General features: G+C 30.6%; 2 protein-coding genes across 3 annotated transcripts; both read right to left on the reverse strand.

Moving 5' to 3' along the window:
• Positions 1-1,088: 1,088 nt before the first annotated feature.
• Positions 1,089-5,305, reverse strand: LOC120089308 (calcium uniporter protein 2, mitochondrial-like). The gene is made up of 2 exons (XM_039046743.2): positions 4,389-5,305; positions 1,089-1,882 (listed from the first exon to the last, which is right to left on the reverse strand). Exons 1-2 carry the CDS (start codon positions 5,004-5,006, stop codon positions 1,397-1,399), a joined length of 1,104 nt encoding a protein of 367 aa, XP_038902671.1. The 5' UTR covers positions 5,007-5,305; the 3' UTR covers positions 1,089-1,396.
• A 4,902-nt stretch (positions 5,306-10,207) lies between these two features.
• Positions 10,208-18,351, reverse strand: LOC120089429 (TRAM, LAG1 and CLN8 (TLC) lipid-sensing domain containing protein). 2 transcript variants are annotated; one of them, XM_039046890.2, is made up of 9 exons: positions 18,145-18,351; positions 17,603-17,731; positions 16,565-16,653; positions 16,324-16,462; positions 15,262-15,336; positions 14,033-14,154; positions 13,501-13,576; positions 13,173-13,232; positions 10,208-10,553 (listed from the first exon to the last, which is right to left on the reverse strand). In XM_039046890.2, exons 2-9 carry the CDS (start codon positions 17,690-17,692, stop codon positions 10,416-10,418), a joined length of 789 nt encoding a protein of 262 aa, XP_038902818.1. In that variant the 5' UTR covers positions 17,693-17,731; positions 18,145-18,351; the 3' UTR covers positions 10,208-10,415. The 2 variants fall into 2 exon arrangements, with proteins under 2 accessions (XP_038902818.1, XP_038902817.1); XM_039046889.2 differs by having other exon boundaries at positions 17,889-18,303.
• Between the last annotated feature and the right edge of the window lie 5,951 nt (positions 18,352-24,302).

Consider the following 24,302-nt stretch of genomic DNA (forward strand, 5'->3'; position numbering starts at 1 on the left):
TTTTTCAATCTTCATTTGTTTCTTTACAAATCAACGAAAACATGATTTTATCACAACGTTTTCAGAGTATCGAGTTGCAACGAGTAAATAATTTCTCTCATCGAGTAGCATCGAGTAAAGATTAATACTCATCTAATTCCATCGAGGAAAAAACAGAAACTCATCGAGGAAAGAAGAAAAAAATCATCGAGTAACGAGTAGATACTCATTGAGGAAATAACAGTGCTTATCAAATAAGAGAGAAAAACAGAGAAAACTTCAATGAAAAAACAGAGCTTTCCTCAGCCTTTTCTTCACCAACTCAGTATTGATCTTAATTGAATTGAAAAATGTTAATACACAAGGGCTAAATTTAAAAAAGTAAGCCCCATTCGACGAGGATTTTAAAAAAAATAAAATTATGCAATGTTTTCTTTTAATTTTCTAATTATAAAATTTTATAGGTGAAAAAATAGTGTGTATAACTTAATTTTAAAAAACCAAATGATTATCAAACAAAACCTAAAATGGGATTTACTCTTAACTTTAAATCACCATTTTATACCCTACTCTATAATAAGAAAAAAAATTATTTAACCTATAAGTTTTTAAAAAAAAAAAAAGAAAAAAAATACATTTCACCTCTAAGTTTCCGATGCCCCTTTATTTTTTAAGTATATGTTAATTACTGTTGAGTTAAACTCATTTTACCAATGAATTTAATAGAACCAAGAGGTCCGTAGTTTAAATCTCCTTTCCCAAATTTGTACTAGAAAAAGGAGTTAAACACACTTTCATAATTGCTCCTAAATTTCAATTGTTTCAATTATTTGACTTGTATTAATTTGTAAATCGACTCATAATTATTACACATAAAGAATATTTTTACTTTTAACAAAAATGTGATGCAATTCCATTTAATTAATCTTCAACTTTAGGGGGGCGGGGAAGTTAATGGCTTTGGCTTGTTATGTATATATAGCTCGCTGATTTGTATAATTAATATAATATATAGCATGAGATTTAAATTGGGTGCCATAGTAGGGAACTACAACAATTCTACAATGAATTCGATATTTGTATATTCTTTTTTGGATAGTATGCCCAAATTTCTTCTCATTTGTAATGTAATATTCTTATAAAAAGTATTCAAGTTCAAATATCAAAAATTCACTTCATGAGTACAAGATCAATGCAGCTGGGCTGCAAAGACACTGAAGATTTGGTAATGCAATAGTTATTTCAGTGCATTCCATTCCATATTTGATTGAACAATTGCAAGTATTCTTTACTAGTTCATATTAACTCTAAACTCCAAAATTGAATGGCAGCCTCTAGAAAGAAAGAAAAGATTAGGGATGTTAATAATAGTTAACCCCTTACCTGTCCTAATAAAGGAAGGGCAATATAATAGTAGTTAATCTCTACTCAAACAATCCTCGAGCTCCAGATCTACGCCCACCCGATTTTTAATATTTGCCGTAGCGTCGAGAGGCGACTTACATTTTTTCTGCAATTCCTTGAATCTGCAAACATCAAAAGAATGCTTCTTGAACAGCTTCCTTTGCCTTGAGAGGAAAAGCCTCTTCAACAAGTCTTGGTAAGTGGGATCTCTTGAAGTGAACAGGAAATAAGCATAGCCTATAACTAATCCAGTTGTTGTGGTGAAAAATGCTATTGGTTCCATTACATCCCATGAAAATTCCCAGAATGTTAGCCTGAAGAAGAGTCCAACTTGAAGAATGGCTAAACCTAGCCCGGTCCACAGTATTCGTCGCACCTGCTTATGTGCCAATACATCGATTTCTTCCTTCTTTTCTTGCAGCTGCTTTAGCTCACTCCTTGTTGGATCGTCTTCAGGCATCAAAGCAATGGGAATGGCTCGTCTCACAAGATCCACCACCTATGACATTAAGAATAAGTTTGTACGAGACGAAAAGCTATTAGCGCTACAAAAAAGAATGACAAACATTGCAGAATTGTGCATTTATTTCATACGGTAAGAACATGTCCAAAATGCTTAGCTAATGTTTACATGTGTAAACAGATAATCTTCTACTTTAATTCTGTTGGTAAGCAAGGATAATGTAGGAAAAGAACCAGGTTCTCGCTTTCGCAGTTGTACGAAAAGAACATACGATGAAAAAACGGTAAACAAGCATCGAGGATTTGGCCTATTGAGCCACAATATTGAAGCTTCCAGCACACACTAAGAATGTGAATATATTGAGTATTGACTACTCAGAGATGCTCACTCAACCACCTGCAGATATATACAATACAATGAAGAGATAGGAAAAAAAGTCCAAGAAGCATTTACAGAATCATAATCTCAATTATCAGCATAATCAAATCACAAATACACCTAATAGACTATTGACTCTACATCTTAATAATAAAATTAGTGTCTTTCCTTTTCCTCTTATTCTCTCCTGTCTTTTTTATTTGGCCACTGGCCCACAAAGTGCAGATTGAGTTCATATTTTCCTTTTGACCAGTTGGTCCTCTAACTTCAACCAAAATATAACTGCACCAACAATGATACCTTCAGTTATCAGTTTGCCGATCATAACAATGGACACAAAAAAAAGCTACAGTCAAGTTCTTGAGCCATGGATACAACCATACTGTCAAGTCCTCGAGAAAATATGATTACGGTGAGATCACAGCAGATATCCTCAGCACTCAAAACTTTGTTGAATGTGGTCAGGGGACCCGATTGTGTTTAGTGACAGGATCACGTTACCAAATCAGATGGATATAATTTGGTAAAGCTAAGTTCTTTCAAGAAGCACGCTTCTGCGAAAACTCAAAATGCCAGAAAAAAGGCTCATAAAGAGAACTGAACCATTAAGCACACTTGCAGTTTTGACATTGGCGTGAAACAAGAAGTGATTTAGAATCTCAGAACAAAGAGAAACAACACTTTGAAGCTGCCAGCCAAGTTTCTCAATATTCAAAACCCACAAAACTGGAAGACAAGACTTGAATGCTCACATTATAAATTTTAAAATAAATTAAACAAGAGAGGCAGCTCCGATCAATTCTTATTCAACTAAATCTGTTATACTTATACCGAGTACAAGAGCGATTAAAGATGCTGGACACGTACGTTTTCACCAACCTTTTGCGAGGAATTTTGAACATCCTTGATGTTAAAGACAGAGCCATAATCTCGAGTCTTTGACATGGAAGCAAAAGACAATATTTCTCAAGTTTTGTGTGGACACAAATTCCAAAGGGAGAGCAAAAAAGTAATGGGATGGGATAAATGAGGTGGACGCCCCATCTTTGAAAATATGGGATGAAACTTTTGACTTTCCTAGATTTGCTGTGTTCCACTTGGGGTTCTTTTTCCAACTTTTTTTGTAAATCCCATTCCTTCTGTAATTAACACAAATTTTCGGGCTTTTTGTAGATATTCTTCTAGAGTATATGAAACTTTTAATTAAACCAATGGGAACTTTGGCTCCTTCAAAAATAAATAAATAAACTACATCTCTGAAATTCATCTCAGAGCCAATAAGCACGTCGCGCTTAGAGGGAAGAGAACAAAGTAATATCTCACATTGTTTCTTGTGAAAGTATGAATTGCAAGTCCTCAAAACTTGTCTTAAAATTCCAAAAACTACCTTTCCCACGGTAGTAATCTTAATCAGTATTGATCTTTTTTTCTCTAAGTTTTGAATGTTTTCGTGGAAGTTGGCCTTCTTTTTTGTGGCCAATTCTAAAAGGTACCATTTGATAACCAATAGCTGGTTCCATCTTGTTGTCGTGTTTGTGTGTTTCTCCTTTTGGTCGACCTTGCTTTTTTATTTTGTCCTTTCATTCATCTTAATAAAAAGCCAGTTTTTTCCATTAAGGAGGGAAAATCTATTCAAAGACTTGTAAACGCTGGATCCTGTCGACCTAGTTAGCCCCCCAAACCTTATTGGCCGAATGACGTTCCATTCTCTAAACCTTTTTAGAGAACAAGAAAACAACACAAAAGTCAAAAACCAGAACATCCAAACTTTCCCCTTAGATTTGTTTGAATAAAAACTGACGAGACAACCCACTTGACCCCAAAATAAATTCATGTTGGGGTGGCCATCGATTGAACCATCCCGACTGATGTCTTTCTTTCTAACAGACGGCCCCTCTTTGATTTGTCTTAGATTCAAAAGAAAAAAAAATAGATTCAAGTTTAAATATTTCCCCTACTCTGTACCCAAAATGTTTTTAAATTGAAAAACCTATTCATTACACAAAACTCTATCCCTTTCAACGGTAACTTCTACCTACCTCCCGTATTTCCGACACTAAATAAACCAGAAATTGAATGATAATGATATATGAAGAAATGCAAAAACACCCACACCATGATGCAATGCAGTACATTGAATAAGGTCCACACCCATTTCACCAACCTTGTCTGGATGAAGATAGACCTTGTCGCGAAAAAGAAGAATAACACCAGCCTCATCAAGAACTCGAGCAAAAGCAGCAGCTTCATCCTGCGACCTAGCAACGCCCATGCTTTTACAAGCTTCGAGAAGCTCCGTATATCCAATCGCCTCCTTCCCATCAGTCCCCAATTTCATCTTCAACGCCTCGACATTCACCAATCTCATCAGCCTTTTAGCTTCCCCAAACGAAATCGTCTCTCCGCCAATTCCATTACCAGATTCTTCATTCACAGATCCAAGCCCAGGGCCACCGCTCTCACTTTTTTCCGCATCACGACGAATTCCTGTAGAATTTCCTGAATCCACAGATGAAGAAAACGAAGCAACTCTAGTGCAAAACCATGTCGACGATCGTACCGCCGGCGATGGATTCAAAGAAACTCCACGACCAAGCCCTAGAGTTCCATAATAAGAAGAATTCCCCGGAACTCCATTCACCAACAATCTCCGACTCAATAAACTAACAGAAGAACACCATTTCCTCCACATCATCCCGTTTTCCAAAGCTGAAAAAACAAAAAACAGAAACAGAAATCTCCGGCAACAAGCACTAAACGTGGAATCCAAAGATTCTTCCATCCATCATTCTGAAATCTTGAATAACACTCTGAAAATTTGATTTGATTGAGAGAGTGAATGAAATAATAAAGGGAAGCAATGTGGAAAAGAGTAGGTAATGTTTATATTGGTTTTGTTTGGCGCTTCAAGGCAGATTTGTAGGTTCCGAGTGAAACGGCAAAAACAAGGCAATGGCGTGGACGGGCTTGGTCGATAACCCTACGCGGCTCTTGCGTGTAATTTGTTTCGGCTTTGTTTTTTGGACCGCGTTAGACGCCATGCTGCTTCCAAAAGTGGAGATTTTATTTTATTTTTATTTCGCACTTCCATCGATATAATTTTTTTTCTTAAATACTTTTACCCCCTTCAATTTTCGCAAAATAACAATTTAATCTTTTAATATGGAGATTTAGTTCCTAACATAAAAAAAAAAATTATCAAAATTAGATGTCAACTTTAATTATTTTATGATATATACTTTATATTTTATAAAAATATTGAGTCTCTAATTATTTTATGAAATCTCATTAAATATTAAAGCTAATTTTTATAATATGGACTACATTGTTACAACTTTTAAAATATAAGGACTAAATTGTTAATAATAAAACTTAAGGATTAAATTGTTACAAAATTGAAAATTCATAGATTAAATTGTTGCAAACCAAAATTTGGACTAAATTATTACTTTTATGAAAATATATGGACTAAAAGTGATTTTTAACTTCTTTTTTTTTTTTTTTTTTGTTTAAGTAAAACTATAAATGTTAGATTTTAGATTAAAATATTAATTAAAAAAAATGTCTTGAATTTTGTATGGTAAAAATATCCCAAACTTTCCAAAGTATAAACTTTTTAAAAATTCAAAGATACCTTTATTTTTAAATTTAAAAAGTATTTATATTTTTAATAAATCTTAAAATTAGTTTTTTTTAGTACAGCAATTATGGAGAACGAGGTTATATTGATTATCATTGAGCTAAGTTCACTATGACAGTTTTTTTAGTTTCTATTAACATTTCATTTATCAATTGAGAAAAAATGTTTAATTTTTTTTTTATATAAATTATTACTATTATTTAACCAATTTTGATCCAAATTACCTTTAAATAGTTAAATTTAAGATTTATTAAAAGTTAAAAGACTCAAAATTATCACTTGATCAAATGCAACTAAAATAAAAATAGAATCCAAAGCACATACTTTAACCAATTATATATTTTTCTCTTAAATCTTTATGATTTTATCGCAATTCACAATTTTGATGCTATATTTTACTCTTTAAATTTTTTTAATTCAATAAATGTGGGATAATAAGATTTTAACCTAAAGTAGAAGTATGTGTCAACTATGATCTATGTCGTGTTGGCTACTTGTAATTTTTAACCTATATAGTTTCTTTTATGATTAAATGAATTAGGTTTTTCGTTTGTCAAGCTCAATTAAAGCCAAACTCAATTAAAGTATTATCTTGTCAAAACAAGTATCACTCAACTGATATACAATATGTGTTACAAGATGTATGTCTAAATTTCTTTTTTAAAAAAAAAAAAACCATGATGTTTCATAATATTTATTTAATTTATTGGGTTTTACTTTTCAAAAAGCAGTCATTCAAATTTGGATATTTGGTCGACGATATATGTCTTAACTAATTCAACGTGTTATATTACGTTAATCTATTATCAAAATTTCTAAAGTGAGTTTAGTTTAATTATATTGGCACGACCTCTGTACTAAATATCGAAGTTTCAATTCCCTACTCTATAATTATTGTACTAAAAAAATCTATAATCAAAATTAAATGTACAACTCAATGAATGCACGAGTGTAAAATATGTAATTTGATTCTAATATTTATATGACCATCGCATATAAAAACAAAATACATATTTAAAACGTATCAATAATAAAAATTAATGCCATTAGTAAATCCAACTACTAAATTAGAATAATTTAAAGTATAAGATCCACACATGACAAACCTACAAGTATAAAATACATAACTGAACTTTATTTTCTTTTTACAAAGCGAATTTTCTTCAGTAAATGTAATTTAATACTTTAATATTTTAAATAACAATTATATATAATAAATAAATAATTTAGGTATTAAAGTAAGCTTAACTCATTAGTATTAACACGTGCTTTATCCAATTGGAGGTTCAATCTCCTTCGTTGTACCAATAACAAATATATATTGTCGTTTAGAAAAATTTTTACAGAGAGAAAAAATGTCAAGCTTTTTACACAAGTAACAAAAAAATACATATAGACACTATAGACTTCTATTAGCCTCTATCAGTCCATATAAAATAAGATTAAAATTTTACTATTTTATGTAAGTAACTTCTTTTATTTTTCTATTTTTAAAAATCTCTCAATAGTTTAGATTTTTTTCCTCCTAAAAAATGGTTTGTTTTTATTTTATTTTATTTCGGAAAGGGTATAGGTTAAATTTACTAAATAAAAATCCTTTATAATCTCGTTGGTTTTTATTATATTAAAAAGGCAATTACATTTTTTTAGTTCAACGGTAGAGATTTGAAACTCTCGGCTCTATACTTAGAAAGTAATGGCGTAAATAGTTATTACAAATTATAAATAAAATCACATTAAATTGACTTTATTATAATTCTGTAACTGTCTTACCGGTTAGCCCAAGGGACGCTTGTTCATGAATCAGCAATAACCGACAAACGTGGCAGGTTTTTGGGGGTAAGAGCCAATAAATTACTGACACGTGTGGTCCGACAATTATATCAGAATCAAATCGCTTTTCATTTTGGATAGCAATACTAGTTAGTATTGGATGGACCTCACGTTGTCTTTTTTTTTCTTCCATCTTTTAATTTTTATATATTTTTTTTAAAACATTAACTTTACTCTTAATTTAATATTTTTTTGTACAATAGGAGGATGTGTTTGGACTTACCTCTCAATTAGGTACTTTATACCTTATTCTAATAATGGAACTATATTTATGTTGATAATTTAATAATTGAATTAATAAATATTGAATATAAAAATTATAGCTATGACCACTTCAATACATTATCCTTCTATGCCAATTAAAAAAACTATTTTCAATGATAATTGCTAATAAATAATATATTTTGAATTAAAACCACACTGAATTAAACTTCTTTTTTTTTTTTGAACGAATCACTCAAATTTTCTATAAAAAAAAAAAATCACATTTCAATATTGTTTGAAATAGTACAAATTTTCAGGATAAATTTTAAACATTTACCTTTCATCTTTATTAAAAAAATAAAGTTTTGATTCCTGATCAAATTCTAAAAAAAAAATTATTGAAAGCTTATATATATGTATTTTTTAAAATTTGACTTATTTTTAATACATTAGTAGAAGGTAGATTACACAACATAAAAGCTTTAGAGTAGAAGTAGTATTTGTAGCTTAATTTTCAATCACTAAAAAATAAATTATTATTAAGTTTGATCGAAATATTTTAATTTTGTAAAAAATAAAAAATAAAAAAACAGTCCATTTAGTACTTCTTTCGGTTTTAATTTACAACCGTAAGGTCGTAGCGCTATTATAACGTCTCGTCACTGGCAAGTGGAGAGAGAGGGAGGGAGGAAGGAAAAAAAAAAAAAAAAAAAAAGGTGTCCGTATTGGGACGCAAAAAGGAAACTTTTAGCTAGGGGCCAAATAATGGGGTAGGTGTTACTAAAGTCAACAAAAAAGTGCGTTCGGAAATTATTGTGCAACAGATTATTGTTCTTTTAATTATTATTATTGATTATCATCTACAAAAAAGAATAGATAATTCAAAAGGGATTTAAAATTATATATAAAAAAATATATATTAATATGACAACAATTCATTTAAAATATCCCTTAAACTTCTAAAATGAGTTAAAAAATATCCTTATTGTTAGTTTTGGATAGAAATTATCAATGTTTTGTGTCAAAAATATCCTAAATTTTCAAAATTTTCAAAAATACCCTTAAACTTTGAAAAAAGTTCAAAAATACCCTTATTGTTGTATATAATATGATACCGTCTTAATTCTCTATTTTTCATCTTTTTTCTTCGGTCCTTTCTTTAATACCCTCTTACTCCCCTTTTTGTTAACATTTATTTATTTAAAAAAAGAGCAAATACAATGGCACACTTCAATTCATGTATTTGGACTATAATAAAAACAAAGAGAAAAAAGAAACACCAAGAGATTTTAGAAATTAAATGTTTTAACAAAGTTGTGTTAGTACTGGAGTATCTATTTATAACCAAATACATTTTTATTTTGACTATTTATCGTTTTAGTATGTTTTAAGGAGAGATTTTGATTTTGGAATTTTGTAAAATTTTTGTGGGATTTTATGATTGAACTTAAATTTTTGGTTGCTAGAAAAATTATTGTAGACTAAGAATTGAAAAATTAAGAGAAAAACAAAGTATCTATATGAAAAGAAGATGAGTATCCATATAATTTGTTTTAAAATTAGATTTTTCAAACTTAAGAAAACTTCAACCAAATTAACCACCATATAAGTAATATGAGCTTTTTTATTCTTTATTTTTTTAAATCTTAAAGTTATTTTTGCAATGAGGTATTAGCAATTTTTTTTCATATACTAACAGTGAAAGTATTTTTTTAACTTTTTTTTAAAAATTAAGAGCATTTTTAAAACTTTTGAAAGTTTGGGATATATTTTAAACAAAATTTGAACCATTTCCATTAAAAAATAATGACAACATTATTTTAAAATTTTGCTATTTGCATTCACAATACTCATAAATTTGGATCACAACATCATTATAGTCACTGCCAACCATTAAATGTCCTAATTTCTCGTTAAATGGTCTTAAGAATTTCTCCAATGATAGTTATACAATTTTATTAAAGATCAATAACAATATTGCAACTTATGATAAAAATAAGGATACTTTTAAAACAAAATACAATTCAAGAGTATTCTTTATAATTTAGCCATTTAATTATAATCCACAAAAATTTCAATTATGAAACGATCAACTCCAAAACTACACTAAAAAAAATTAAGATTTCAATCATTGACAATATTCTTCCTCTTGCATCTAACATAAATCTTGAGTTGATTATATTCCATAACCAATTGCCGACACGAGCATAATTCTAATTGATTACGACATATTTTTAACTAAAAGGTCAGATTCAAATCTAATGCACATGCTACGATTCAAAATATAAACTAGAACCTCTCAAAAGTTATATGAATAACAAGTATGTTTAGTCTATATTAACAAACAATTTGAGGTTTTTGCACCGGTGGCTTTAAGTTTTACAGTGCAAAAGCTTACTTGTACCTCCAAATTAACTCCATTTTCTTTTTCAAAACTTTTTACATGTTGGCTGTTGGCAACCAAATATCATACTTACTACAAGATAAACAAGGAAGCAGGTTAAAATAGACCTGTCATTTGCTATACCTTGCCTTTTTAAGAGTTTTAATCATTCCTCTAGCGATCTTCCAAAACCAAAAAACGTTCATCATTGCCAACATAGGAGGCACCATCAGCAAACTATAGAAGCCCAAAGGATACACGGTCTTCACCTGAAACATATCAAAGAGAAAAATTCAGCAACCATTCTATATGGAAAGGGCATTGCAACTACTTACAAGTATTTTCCATGACGGGCTTCTAAGTTATGGTTGCTTAGGGTGAGTGTTTATGATTACTTTTGAAAGAAAGCACTCTTGTTTTTCCTAATGATTTTTGGAGGAAGAGTTTGGAATGAAGATTGGAAAAGTGCTTTCGAGTTAAACAAAAAAATACTTCTTCTCAAAGTAATTTTAAATGAATCACTCATAAGGCATTTGGGGCAAGGTGTGGAGTTGTGAAGTCTGAAAAGTTATGAACTCCTAGCTGCACATAGTGTTAGGACTTTTGGAGGAAGCTCTAGTTAAGGGTGAGTTTGGAATGAAGGTTGAAAAATGTACTTTCGAGTTTTTTAAAAAAATATTTCTCAAAGTAATTTTAGATGAATCACTCATTAGCACATTTGAGGTAAGGAATGGAGTTGTGAAGTTTTGAAAGTTGTCAACTTCTGGGGCCCACAATATTAGGGAGTTAATAAGGCATAAAATTGACATTTTTCAGCTGCGGAGCTCACAAGCTTCTTAAGCTAGACAAGAAGCGAAATTCACAACTTTACTCTCCTTGAAGTCTTAATCAAGTCTGAAGCACTTTAAAGGTTTCAAACTCACTTTTAACTATCAAATCAAATGCTGTAAATATTATTCCAAAAAATGTTTTGAAGAAGCTAAAAACCTTTTATAGGGTCCACATACCCCAAGTCAGCTCAAATTCACCTATATGGGGGAGGAGTTATCCAGGCTAGCCAATACTATTTCCTACCTACCCAAATCCAATAAAACATAGGAACTTTTTATGAATCCCACTGGAACCATATATTTCATACCTACCCCCACTCAAACCAAAGTAATTTTATTTTTCTTCTAACAAGTAATCCTACTCAACCCACCAACCAATTATCTGACACACAAGAACCAAAGCTACGCAAGATAAATTTTGGGGCATTTCATTCACCGATATTAAAAGCAACCACTTGAAAATAGTTTCTAGATTATTGGCCTAAAAAGTTTTCAAACTAGGAGGCTCTAGCAGAAAGGCAATTGTGGTAGTGTTGTATTTCAGCCATGGATCTTTTATTTTCCTTTTTTCCATTTTTTCTCTCGATAGTATGCTTTTAGACATAGTCTTTCACACAGAGCCGTTCAAATAGTCAGCATCAACTTGCAACAGAGTTTTCCTTTTTGTTTTCAGTAACAAACACCTAACGGAAACTTCATTTAAGATTGAAGTGGCTTGGCGTCAGGTTATACTAACATCTCTATCCATAATTGGAATAATTCAAACATGGAACTAAGCCTGTAAATCGATCATTTCTAGCATCATACTACAAGAAAACTGTACTTGATCATCTCTAGCATGATCGGCGTCATCTTTTTTCATCCTTTAATTATTATATTTGATTATTTTCACAGTTGATAATGAATATTATTATCAACTAGTTAGAGGACACGTGCAATGCAATTGATTCAAAATCTTTAAAACACAAATTTTTAAGTAAACATACTTTTAATTAAACTTAAATAGTATATATCTAACATGGTATTTAAAAGTAATGGTAGAGGTGATGACTAAAACTATATGTATGTTTTATTTAGTTATTTATAATGAATATAAAATGGGTTGGATACACTTGAAAATGTTTGAAACATAATTTTATAGCTTGAGATCTAAATAGTAAACAAATATAATTTTTATAAATATATGAATTTAAAAATAATCAAAGAGATAAAATGGAAAAAGATATTTTCAATCATAATTTTGAATGGTCTTGAGTAAAAATAAATTATCAATAACTTTAATAACGATATACACTTGAGATTTTTTTAAAAAAAAAAATTAAAACCACTTTGTATCTTCTAAAGTATTGTGGAATTTTATACATTGAACAACTGTTAATTTTTTGTTTTGGTTTTTTTCAGTAAAAAATAAAAAATTAAAAAATTAAAAAAAAAAAAAAAAAAAAAAAAAAAAAATTCAATTCTTTTAAAATTTACTTTAGTGACATCTTTTATATTAGCCATAAACATTGAATTCAAATGAAAAAAGCAAAACAGGGAAACATAATTTTAAAATGATAAGAATATACAATGGAAGGAATTGTTAAATTGTATTTACACGTGTTTTTAAAATAAGTTATCAATGTATAATTATTTTCTTAAAATTTTAAAAAAAAAAAAAACAAAAAAAAAAAAACAAAACAAAGTAGAACTAAAAAAAAATTTGAATGTTCATAAATATTATCAAATAAGTTATCAAATGTACAAAAGAAAAAGTATACGTACAAAAAAGTAGGAAAGGATATACAAAATACGAATGGTTGAAAGATATAATGGCAAAAAAGGAATGTAAAATTAAATGGAAAAAAAATGAAAGATGCTTACAAGACCATAGAGGAAGGGGTATGAGTGTGAGGACAAAAGAGTCATTAATGAAAAAGTTAAGGGCAAAGAGGAAAATTATAAATTCTCTATTCTTAGCCCCTTTAATATAGTTATAGATGTAGATATGATTATATATAATATAGATAAGCAAAGTATTCAAGACTCAGTTTGCAACCAGAGATGTTAATTACTCACCTGATCAAAATGTTTAAACATGTGAACGAAAAAATATATAAATAAGAGAATCCTCGCAACCTGAAGAAACAAAACTCGTGTCAGATCGAATAAGAAAATAGAACAGAAAAAGACAAAACTTGTATTGATTACTCCTAATTAGGTACTCAGTACATGAGTGAAGTAACTTCTTATCATAACTAAAAAACCAATTAAATAAAATTATAAGATTCCATTGAACACTTGGGCTAAAGCTCAATTACATGAATGCACATACACATTATTTTCTATTGATTAGGGAATATTATTAACACTAAAAAGAGACAAGAATTCAAATGATGGACATTACCAACCACCCGAGAAACAATGCAATTCCATTAATGACGTAAAGGTTTGAGTTCTTCTGGCCAGCATTGTCCAAGTACCTGATGAAGTAAAGAAAAGCAACAAGCAAACATTCAAAACTAAATACGTTATTTCTCTAACCAGAAAACAGAGTGAGAATTCTATATTTTCTCACTAGAAATAGAGTATAAATTAAACAATTAAGGTCTCGTTTGATAACCATTTGATTTTTTATTTTCGTTGTTAAAAATTATACCTATAGACACTACTTTTACCTTCAAATTTCTTCATTTGTTATCTATTTTTTACCAATGGTTTAAAAAACCAAACCAAATTTTAAAAACTAAAAAAAGTAGCTTTCAAAAACTTGTTGTTTGTTTGTGAAATTTAGCTAAGAATTCAATCAATATATTTTAGAAAAATGCAAATCATTGTAAGAAATGGGAAGGAAATAGGCTTAATTTTCAAAAACCAAATAGTTACCAAACAGGGCTTAAACTTTTGAAAGCTATAAGATTTATAACTGATAGCCTTACCATCTAAGATTTACAAATGGAGTTGTGCTTTCTGTGAAAAGAACCATTAGTATGTAAACCTGTCCTTGGCCACTTAGGAGGGATTGAATGATCGAGAACAGTGATAAAACATGATGCACGACCTAATTGAAAATTAGGAAAGTCAGTTACCAGATTTCACATTTTCACTCAATATTGAAGCATACAAGTCTACTGTCTACAACCTTCAGTTTTCTTTTTTTCACGAATATGTTTATAGCGACACTTCAAAAGTAAAAGAAAATAAGTTTCAACAAACATCTTGTTTTTATTTTGTTTTCACAGATGAAACACATATTTCTACCAAAGCTCCTCTGATACATTGTTAATCCTCTCTCTCTTACCATTTATTTATTCAGCAAAAATTTTGTCCTACTTTCTTCACTAGTAGTGTAGTACGTATAAAATCAATAATTTAACACATTCCCTTTCATAACCATTTCATTCTGTATTAACTTTATCCTACTTTCCATTAATTTCTTCATCAGTAGTACATAATCAATAGTTTATCACAACATTCCATGAATAAGCAAGCTCTCATGTTTCCATTACTTTCTTCGCCAGCAATATATAACTTTCTTTTGGACTATACATATATTTCTGATTAATCCTCTCTTGCTATGTTTATAACTCATTCACTGCACTCAAACCCCCACAATATTTAATTCTTTCTCATCAGTCTCACAAGTCGCCGCATAACGAGATTTTCTACATGCCGTTTGGGTAATTATCTAGATATACAGAACACGCAGGCTGTATGGACCCAACTGTTCTATTGCTCAAATCAATCTCTCCACAATAAATGCACAAAATTAGTCTCTACTTTTCGGCAAGAACATTTTAAATCTCTAAAATTGACAGTGAGAAAAATAGTTGGATTTCTCTTTTAAACTTATTATTATTTTTTTAAAACCTATCGTTGTAGTCCTATTAGCGGGGGACAGAATCAGTGTCTAATGAGTTTCTTGTCAACTATATAAAGAATTAAACAAAAGCAGTTGTTACTTGTTAGTAAATTCCCATTACAAAGAAGATATATTTTTAAAACTCTAGGACACAATTGTACAACCAATAGAATAGATTGTTCAGGTAAGGTTGTCAAAAAAAATAAAATTAAAAGGTGGAACATAAACCACAACGACATACAATATCAAATGAATCTAATATATTAAGATTATGGGGGGAAATGGTGAACCTTTCTTCATACTTACATACTCGAAACCACCTAAAGCCGGGAAATACCAAAGAACCATTGCCAAATCTGATAGAAAATAGCCAATAGAGAACTGCAAAAAGCACCATGAGGAAAAGAGAATGAAATTAATGATTCAAAACTGTCAAAATCAACGGCAACAAAACATCTAACTGCTCCTTTTGCATGGAGAATAGAGTAACAAGTTAAAAAATAATAATAAATAATAAATAATAAATAAAGTCAATTTTCACGTAACTAATCACTTGCAGCCACTAGACTCCTCGAGGAAGAGAAAACAACAATAATGGAAAAAGATCTAACATCTGAAAAAAATAATAATAAATAAAAGAACAACAACAACAACAAAAACAACCAAAGAACAAAAAATAAGATGGAAAGTAAGTAAAAACAGAAGGTAAGGAACAAAACGGCATCTATGTTATTACTGCTACAACACTTGGTTGACTGCTAGAGCATCTAAAAATTCGGTCTCTCCAAGAAAATTAATGTTCACTGAATTGTCCAAATTTCTAATTATCTAAATCAATATAGAATATTATTAAAATGTACCAATGATTCTATTAGACTAAATTAAGGCACATGTAAAGTGCTTGATAACATAGAAGCTCAGGTTATTTATTGTCCCAGCTTTCTACAAATCTATATTGCAACTCTATTATGAATTATGTACACCTAAAATAGTTTGTACTCCAAATACAGACTATTATAAATCATAGACTATAATAACCACCGATTATAAGAGCTAACTCAGCGTCCCAAACGCTTCCTAACATACTCAATTTAATGGTTCTTAGCAAATTGAATGATAATAAGTAGAACCGTTTGTAACAACAAAATTATACTAATATATATATATATATATTGACACGTACATTTATATTAATGGCAAACTGTACACAAAATAATCATCAAATTTTGTAGCCCAACCAACTCATAAAATAGGTTAGGGGAAAATATATTGTAATGTCAACAAACAAAAGAAGCAAAGTCAAGAAAAAATTATAACCAAATATCACATAAGGAGAAGCTTTCACGACCTTTCTGCTGATCAACTTACCCCCAATGTCATATCAGATAAAGAGGACGTTCTTCTTATAAGAAGCTCATTACTGGAACCTGGATCGAAAGTACTAGAAAACAGAACAAGGTAAAGAGAAGAAGATGCTGAAACAAGGGCGTGGAATGTTGAAAACCCCCTACAAAAGAATAACGATTCATCATTTTACATTCACTTAGCAGATGTATTGCTAAGAAATAAGCACATTATTAAATGAAATAAGAGATAACAATCATTTTACCTATTGTTCCATTCGACCTTTCCAAAATTGCTTAACTTGCCATATGCTTTAAAGCTTTGGAGGCTAACGATGCCTGTTAACGTGTAAACCTTCAAGAAAGGAATAGAGAAGTTCCTTAACATTCATTCTTCTTTTACACTCACGTGCCAGACCACAACAACGTGAGTCCTGTAATTGAGGGTCAATCTTACAATGCTTTCATTTCCTAGCTCTAGTTTCTTGCTTGGGATCATTTCTCATTTGTTCGTCTCTATTCTCTACTTTGAAGAAAAAATAGTCCACCCGAGAATATCTCAATGGATAAGGTAACAATTACCATTCTAAAGATATGGTTCCAACCCCTCAACGGTTGAACTCAAAATATAAATATATACACTTTGAAGAAAAATAAATAAATAAATAAAATGTGCTTGACAACCACTCTTGTTTCTGCTTTTCTGGTTCACGATCTTTTAAAAAACAGAAGTGTCGCTTGAAAATTATTTAATATTTATTCCTTTTTTACAAGTTCTATAGTGCATAAGCAATTTATGTGCATACGTAACTAAAAGATTAGTTTCATTAATATTTTGAGAACTTGACACTAGTAAACGAGAAGCAAAAGTTTGTGAACAGGAGTACAACTTCACGCATATCAAAAGACGGTGGAGGCACCATAAATGACAAGAAGAAAAGAATTTTCTTCCTATCGTTAAACTACCAACACATGTGCATATGAGAGCAGCATTCAAGACTCCCCCATTAATCAACATATACAAATATGTTTGCATAGAGAGGAGACAACAACAAATCAAGGGAAATTGGTAATTCAATCAACTACCAGCTTCTAAAAGAATCAGCAGAAATTAGGTCGAGAAAGAGCGTAATAAACCGGGGGCAAAAAATTCAGTTCGACAGTAAAATGTTGCTAGATGTGAAGGTTACTAATTACCATACATCAATGAAGAGACAGGGAAGGAAATCATGGATTGCAGATGGTTATTCGCCTACTCTACTTTAAACAAGCATCAACAACACGAATCGGTACTCAACACTTACAATCTTGCAGAAAACAATGCCAGAAAAGACCGAAGCCAGCCATAGAAGTTCCTTGCTCGGAGCGGAAGCGTCGATGACTGAGATAGTCATGTACACAAGAGACAGACGCAAATGCACAATTGCTGCAAACTGAACAGAAAGATAAACCAAATCAATATCGAATAGTTCACTCACCGGAGTAAAAGCAAAGCAGTACAAAGCCCTAGAATCACGTGTAGAACGAGTTAAAGCCGTCAATGCAGATAACGAAATTGTTTTTTCCGGCAGATGATGAACATAGACATACTTTTCCGAAAAGGACGGTGTAGTCTTAGAAAGCCACTCGCATTAGCGGGCCATGGCCTTCAAAGTACTTTGGCTAGATACACTGGATTGAAATTTAGGTTCAAAAGTAGCAACGGCAGCCGGAAGAAGTAGAAAAACGTCTGATTCATAAACAGGCGCCTGAAGCCGACGGCGGCGCCGGTGAATGACAAAGAAACGGAAGATCGAAGAGAAGCAGCAATATAATCAGAGGAAGCAACAGAGAATTTTGTACGTACAGCGCAACAAGTGGAGGACAGCAAACGAAGAAGAGCTTTGAGATTTGACTTGACCGATCGAGTCTTTCCGTTCAATGTATGGAAATTGGAATTTTGGAATAATCTCTCCGTTTTTCAAAAGGCCGACAAGAAATCGGGAATCCACGTCGGCGCTCCGACAGAGTGGATGCCCATGTGTAAGTTTGGGCCTAATGATGACTAATGGGCCTAAAAGTTCTGGGTATTTTTTGGTTGGCCACCACATGACAGTTTTGAAAGTTGAACACTGGTGCTAATTTTGTATCTAAAATGGGAGGACTTAGGTAGGTGCTTTAGGATCACCTTGATCGTGTCTTCTTTGCTCGTTTAAAGTTCATTCCTGAATACGATAAGGTTAAGACACTTGAAACGATGAAAATTTATTTTGGGATGGAGAACATTTCTCAAATTCTTCATTCAAACTTCTTAGTTGAATCTGATTGGTTAGAAGCAATCAATTTGTTGAATTTTACATTGGTCTCCTTCTTTATTGAGAAGGCAACGTATTAGGGTTGTGTTCTGGGAGCTATTTCTTTCTCTCATGTTCGACGATGTCAAAAAAATTTTGTACATTCTTTTGCACCTACAGCTTTAGAGGAGGCGAGTCTTCCCTTCTTTTTACTCATTATCCCGAGTAGTTTTTCATACTTGTTTCATGTGATATAATCTTATAGTTTGTCTATACCTATTTTCCTCGTATTGTCCTTTTTTTTTTTTTGCAATGGGTAACACTTTTAAGGTTAATAATTAACTATATAACAACATTTTTTAAAAAATTATAAATATAGCAAAATCTATCAATGATATACTGTATCGCTGATAAACTCCTACAAGTGATATAGTCTATCACAAACTACAAAAATTGAATGTCTGGATCTAAATTTTGTTATATCTGCAAATTATTTTGTGTGTGTTATTTGCTAATACTTAGGTCTTATTGCTATATTTGCAACTTCTCCTTACTTTTTATGAGTTTTGGATTATGAGCATTTTCATTCGATTTTTTTTTTCTTTTTTACAATATGTGAAGTATGAGAGTGGAATCCCTGATTTCAAGATCAATAATAAGTACTATATCGATTGAATTATGCTCAATTTGACTTGAAAATAATTATTCTGTAAATAAAAAATATAGTTGTATTTTATTTTTTCAAAATTATATTTTTAGATAATATGAGATGTTAAGAAAGCATAGAGAACTAAAGCGAACTTTTTCTTTCCTATTCAAAAATTCATTACTAATCAAATAGGGACAAATCCATTTCATTGGTAAATGAAAAATCCATTTGAAATGTGTTAGAGTCCGTTTTGGATTGACTTGAGAAAAATAATGTTTTTCAAAAAAATCGTTTTTATTTAAACACTTTTGGTAAAAATAGATTAAAATATATTTGAAAAAATATTTTGAGTAGTTGTCAAACACTCAAATTTATTTCAAAATGACTTATTTTATAAATTAAACACTTAAAAATGTATTTCAGACACACCCTTAGTCACTCATCCCACGATTTTCATACTCAAACCACGTTATTTCAATCTCATTTATTTTTTGGAATTTTTGTTAAAGTACGATTAAAAATAGGGGGATTCAAACCACAGACCTCGAAGTTATTAACGCATTCATATATCAATTGAGTTATGCTCGTTTTGACTCATATTTTTCTTGGTTGGACCAACTCTTTCGTATTGTTTGGTCTAAATTGTTTTATATATATATATATATATACAAGGTAGTGAATTGATGCAAGTAGTTATCAAAACTGCTAGTAAAAGTAAGTCTATTTTAGTGATAATTGAAATATATTTGACTAAACTCATAACTAGATTACATAATTACGTAATAACCTTAGTTTTCTAAGGTTAATGGATAAATTAATATTACATAATTAATAATTAAATTAATCAATTAATAAATTACGAAAGCTTTATGACACAAATTGTAATGTCTCGAGATCCAGTTAAATTTAAATTAATTTTCTTGTTGTGAATTTGCGAGGAAAACCAAGACACAACGGGAACACAAATATTAATAAATATATAAACAAATAGTATAAAATAATGATAAAAAAAATAATAGGAAATAGGAAATTTCTTTAAAAAAATCTCCACTTTCTCCAAAATTGGTGGAGTTTCAACCAATGTATATATCTCTACAAAATCCACAAATGACCACTTATTTAAAGGAAATTTTGGCAAGTAGAAAGTGACACACTTAGACAGTATGCATAGGTAGTTGAATGACACATAGCCAACACATGTGATAATGAGAAAATGACACTTGGCATTGGACACTAAGCATGGCACTAATGGGCATCTCTTATTTTTATATGATATTTATAATATTTCCCCTTAGATGCTCATTATATATATGAAATAGTAATTGCAATTGATAGCATTTTTAGGAATAATATCAAATGTATAACATCATTTTAAAAAAAATTGCAAATATAGACAAGGAAGCGATAGACTTTTATCGTTGTTAGAAGCGATAGACTTTTATCGTTGTTAGACTCTTACCAGTGATATGGTCTATCACTGATGCTCTATCACTAACAGACTTCTACCAATAATATGGTCTATCATTGATAGACTATTTAAATTTCGTCATATTTGTAATTTTTTTACATTATGATATATCTGCTAATACTTTTGGTCTAATGTCTATATTTGCAACTGTCCCTATATGAAATATGTCTCATTAAAACCTTATTAGGAACAAAAAAATCATAGTGGAGGAAAAAAAGTATGTATTTCATATAATTTATACTTTCAAAAGAATATATTTGTTTCCCCTCATGAAAACATCACTTAAGATCTCTGAGCCACCGCATTCTGATGTTGTGCACCAATTTTTTAAAAGTTGCAATTGGTAATGCATTTGTAAATAAGTCTGTCAGGTTATCATTCAAACAAATTTGTTGTACAGTGATGTCGCAATTTTCTTCAAGATCATGAGTGTGGAAAAACTTTGGTGAAATATGTTTTGTTCTATCTCCTTTAATATATCCTCGTTTGTTTTTTGCTATGCAAGTTATGTTGTCTTCGTATAATATTGTTGGAAGGTTTTTATTAGAAGACAAGCCACACGTTTCATGAATGTGTTGAGTTATTGACCTTAGGCTTACACATTCTCGACTAACCTCGTGAATTGTAAGAATTTCAGCATGATTTGAGAATGTGGCCGTTATAGTCTGTTTCACCGATAGCCATGATATAGCAGTTCCTCCACATGTGAACAGATAACCTGTTTGAGATCTAGTTTTGTGTGGATCAGATAAATATCTAGAATCTGCATAACCAACTAGATCAAAATTTGATTTATTTGAATAAAACAAACCCATATCGATTGTTTCTCAAAAATAACAGAGTATATGCTTAATTTCGTTCCATTGTCTTTTTGTGGGAGAATAACTATTTCTAGCTAATAAATTTACTAAAAATGCAATATTTGGTATTGTATTATTAGCAAGATACATGAGTGCACCAATTGCACTAAGATATGGTACTTCAGGACCAATAAGTTTTTTATTATCTTCTTGAGGTCAAAATATATATTTCTTTATATCCAATGAACGGACTTCCATTGGAATATTTAATAGACGTGCTATGTCCATATAAAATATTTTCAAAAAATTTCCTGTATAAGTTGACTAATGAATAAATATTCCATCTGCTAAATGTTCAATTTGCAAACCAAGGCAAAATTTTAGTTTTCCAAGATCTTTCATCTCCAATTTTTAAGATATTCTATCGCATCTGAAAGCTCTTCAGGAGTTCCAATTATATTCAAGTCATCAACATATACAGTTATAATAGCAAATCCTTATCGTGATTTCTTTATAAAGACACATGGACATATTGGATTATTTTGATATCATTCTCTCAATAAATATTCACTCATGCGATTGTACTACATCCGTCCTGATTGTTTCAATCCATATAGTGATATATGTAACTTTATTGAATACCATTCTCGAAAATTTGATGTATATGTTTAAGGTACTTTAAATTCTTATGGGATTCTCATATAAATATCATTATCAAGATATCCATATAAATATGTTGTGACTACATGCATAAGATATATATCAAGACTTTTACACACAGTCGAGTCAATTAAATATCTTAATGTAATTGCATCTACCACCAGAGAATATGTCTCGTCAAAATCAATACCAAGTATTTATGAAAAAACTTGTGAAACTAGTCTTGCTTTATATATTGTGACCTCATTATTTTCATTTCTTTTTCTCGCAAATACCCATTTGTATCCCACAGGTTTAACACCTTCTGGTGTTCAGACTACTAGTCCAAAAACCCGACGTTTTGCAACTGAGTTTAATTCTGCCTCGATTGCTTATTTCAACTGAAGCCGATCTTTTCTATGTTGACATTCTTCAACATATTTTGGTTCAGGATCCTCATTTTCAGATATAATATCAAGAGCAATATTATACGCAAAAATGTTGTCAATTATTACATTAATTCGATTCCATCTTTTTCCTGACATGACATAGTTGATTGAAATCTCATTATTATCTTTAAGTATTTCACCTTTCTCACTAGTCATGTCGATGATTTGTTTTTGTGTATTTACATTTTCAACTAAGTCTTATTGACTATTAATTTTTTTTTTCGAGGATTTTTATCTTTTGAACCCACTGGTCTACCACGTTTCTGGCGTGTTACAGACTCATTAGTGACTTGTGTTGGGATATCAATTTTTTATGAAACATTTGCAGCTAGTATATGTGACTTAGTTACTTTCTTTGCATCTATAAATGCATCTGGTAATTGATTTGTTATATTTTGCAAATGAATTATTTTGTGTACTTCAAGTTTACATTGATCTATACAGGGGTCTAAATGAGACAACAACGATGCATTTCATGTAATTTCTTTTTCCAACTTCTTAATTCCTCTCCCTAATGTTGAAAAATTTGTTTCATTAAAATGATAATCAATAAATTGTGTAGTAAATACATCACCCATCAAGGGCTCAAAATATTTAATAATTGATGGGGAATCATATTCAACATATATTTCTAACCTCGTTTGAGGACCATCTTAGTGCGTTGTGGTGGAGTAATTGGAACATATACTGCATATCCAAAAATTCACAAATGGAAAATATTTGGCTCATGACCATAAGCTAATTGTAATGGCGAGTACTTATAATAAACTACTAGCCTAATGAGTACAAGTGACATTGCATGTAAGATAGCATGTCCCCATACAGATGAAGGAAGCTTAGCTCTCATAAGTGTCTTGCAATTAATTGCAAATGTTTTATAAATGATTATGCTAAACCATTTTGTGTATGAACATGAGCTACAGGATGTTCCACACTTATCCCAATTGACATACAATATTTATAAAAAACTTATGATGTAAATTCGCTAGTACTATCAAGATGAATGGTATTAATAGTATAATTAGAAAATTGTGCTCTTAACTTAATTATTTGAGCAAGTAATCTTGCATTTACAATATTTCGACTTGATAACAAGCACATGTGTGACCACTGTCGGATGCATCTATTAATATCATAAAATGTCTAAATGATCCATTTGGTGAGTTAATAGGTCCACATATATCACCATGGATTCGTTCTAAAAATGCAGGTGATCCAGTCTCCACTTTAATTGGTGATGGCTAATTATCAATTTTCCTTGAGAGCAAGCATTGCATGATAATTCATTAGATTGAAGAATTTTTTGGTTATTCGATGGGTGTCTATTTGAATTCTCAATAATTATTCTTATCATTATAGATCCTAAATGACCCAATAAGTCATGCAAAATTGTAAATATGTATAGATTCATGGACTTCAGGTTCACTGTTGAATGTGTTTCAATTACTCGTATATGAGTATACTACAATCCATAAGATAAAACAACCCTTCCAATATATGTTTTTCATTTGAGACAGTGGATATGATATATAGATATTCCACATTATCCTTACTGTCAGTCTCAATATGATAACCACTGCAACGTATATCTTTAAAACCAAGTAAATTTCTCTTCGATTGATTAGAGAACAATGCATTGTCAATTGTAAATTTTGTTCCTATAGGCAAAATAAAATTTGCTTTTCCAAATCTTTCGATCAAGTTTGCAGAACCTGATATTGTATTG

Source organism: Benincasa hispida, chromosome 10, assembly GCF_027475165.1.
Source record: "Benincasa hispida cultivar pf3 chromosome 10, pf3_genome.v1.1, whole genome shotgun sequence".
Taxonomy (NCBI): Eukaryota; Viridiplantae; Streptophyta; class Magnoliopsida; order Cucurbitales; family Cucurbitaceae; genus Benincasa; species Benincasa hispida.

Excerpts from the sequence above, each read along its gene's own strand:
- LOC120089308 (XM_039046743.2), bottom strand. The coding sequence starts at position 5,006 with ATGGAAGAATCTTTGGATTCCACGTTTAGTGCTTGTTGCCGGAGATTT. Across the intron at positions 1,883-4,388 it reads TCTATCTTCATCCAGACAAG|GTGGTGGATCTTGTGAGACG; the intron begins GTTGGTGAAATG and ends TTAATGTCATAG.
- LOC120089429 (XM_039046890.2), bottom strand. The coding sequence starts at position 17,692 with ATGACTATCTCAGTCATCGACGCTTCCGCTCCGAGCAAGGAACTTCTA. Across the intron at positions 15,337-16,323 it reads TATCTGATATGACATTGGGG|TTCTCTATTGGCTATTTTCT; the intron begins GTAAGTTGATCA and ends TGCTTTTTGCAG. Across the intron at positions 13,577-14,032 it reads CCATTTGTAAATCTTAGATG|GTACTTGGACAATGCTGGCC; the intron begins GTAAGGCTATCA and ends TTACTTCATCAG.